Source organism: Microtus ochrogaster, chromosome 18 (assembly GCF_000317375.1).
Source record: "Microtus ochrogaster isolate Prairie Vole_2 chromosome 18, MicOch1.0, whole genome shotgun sequence".
Lineage (NCBI taxonomy): Eukaryota > Metazoa > Chordata > Mammalia > Rodentia > Cricetidae > Microtus > Microtus ochrogaster.
The window spans coordinates 37,811,209-37,812,581 of record NC_022020.1 but is presented as its reverse complement, the minus strand read 5'-3'; the positions used below and the strand labels follow the sequence as shown (position 1 = coordinate 37,812,581).

Below are 1,373 nucleotides of genomic sequence, written 5' to 3'. Positions count from 1 at the left end.
TATCAATATTTGTTCTTGTTTAGTGTTTACTGGGTGATTTTGTTAAGTTTATGATTCCACAGTCTTATTAAATCATCACCTTGCCAACCAAGGACCTATGTCACAGAGGCCCACAACACGCATGCGTAGGAAGGACCTATGTCACAGAGGCCCACAACACGCATGCGTAGGACAAGCCAGCCTGGCCTGCGCTCCTCTTCTGGCCCTGCCCGTCCACCACCCTCATTATGGCTGAGGCGGTTCCTGCACCCCGGTTTCGGCCAGTTACACACCTGTTATTTGACATGGATGGCTTGCTTCTGAATACAGAAAATTTGTATACGGAGGTGTTTCAAGAAATATGCCGTCGCCATGGGAAGACATATGACTGGGATGTCAAGTCCCTGGTCATGGGGAAGAAGGCCCTAGAAACGGCCGAGATCATAGTAGAGCGCCTGCAGTTGCCCATGTCCAAAGAGGAGCTAATGGAAGAAAGCCAAGCGAAGCTGAAGGAGGTGTTGCCCACAGCTTCACTCATGCCAGGAGCTAATGATTTGATTCAGTACCTGCGGAAAAACCACCTACCCTTTGCCCTGGCCAGCAGCTCCGGGACCCTCACCTTCCAAATGAAGACCAGTAGGCACAAGGAGTTCTTTGGTTTGTTTAACCATGTCGTTCTGGGAGATGATCCGGAGGTAACGAAGGGCAAGCCAGCCCCAGACATATTTCTTACCTGTGCCAAGAGGTTCTCTCCTCCCCCGGCTCCAGAAAAATGCCTTGTCTTTGAAGATTCTCCAAATGGTGTGGAGGCAGCTGTGGCCTGTGGGATGCAGGTGGTCATGGTTCCTGATGAAAACTTGAGCAAAGACCTGACCAAAAAGGCCACCCTGGTGCTGGGTTCGCTGAAAGACTTCGACCCTAACCTGTTTGGTCTGCCGGCCTGTGAGTGAAGGGTGGACATGCCGCTGTGGGCCTCATGGGACTCAAAGGCTGGCTGGTTTGTGAGCCACGTTGCTGAGGGGAAAAGTTAGAAAATCAACAACCTCCAGATTGTAACCTTCATTGTCATTGCAGGCTATAAAGTTGTCCGTCCCATTGTTTACTTGGCCTCTTCTGTGATTTGCTCTCCATTTGACAATGGAAAGAAAACAAGACAAAGCCCAGACTGACCATCTACAGCTACCATCTAAAATAAAGTTGACTAGGTATACAACAAAAAGGGGTGTGCATGCATGTATGTATACACGTGAATATGCCCACAATGTTTGTTACACATGTGTATCATCGGTATGTTCATGGATGTATATATGCATACATGTACATTATATCATTTTCCCAAATAAAATAAAACGTACATTTTCTTTTTCATTTTAGTATTTCTGATCATTGACAGT

General features: G+C 47.3%; 1 protein-coding gene across 1 annotated transcript; it reads left to right on the top strand.

The window, feature by feature from the left end:
* Window positions 1-227: 227 nt before the first annotated feature.
* Window positions 228-1,013, top strand: LOC101980062 (pseudouridine-5'-phosphatase-like). The gene has a single exon (XM_005356092.3). It carries the CDS (start codon window positions 228-230, stop codon window positions 927-929), a length of 702 nt encoding a protein of 233 aa, XP_005356149.1. The 3' UTR covers window positions 930-1,013.
* The last annotated feature ends 360 nt before the right edge of the window (window positions 1,014-1,373 follow it).

What these genes read in the sequence shown, in the direction of transcription:
- LOC101980062 (XM_005356092.3), top strand. Translation starts at nt 228, where the DNA reads ATGGCTGAGGCGGTTCCTGCACCCCGGTTTCGGCCAGTTACACACCTG.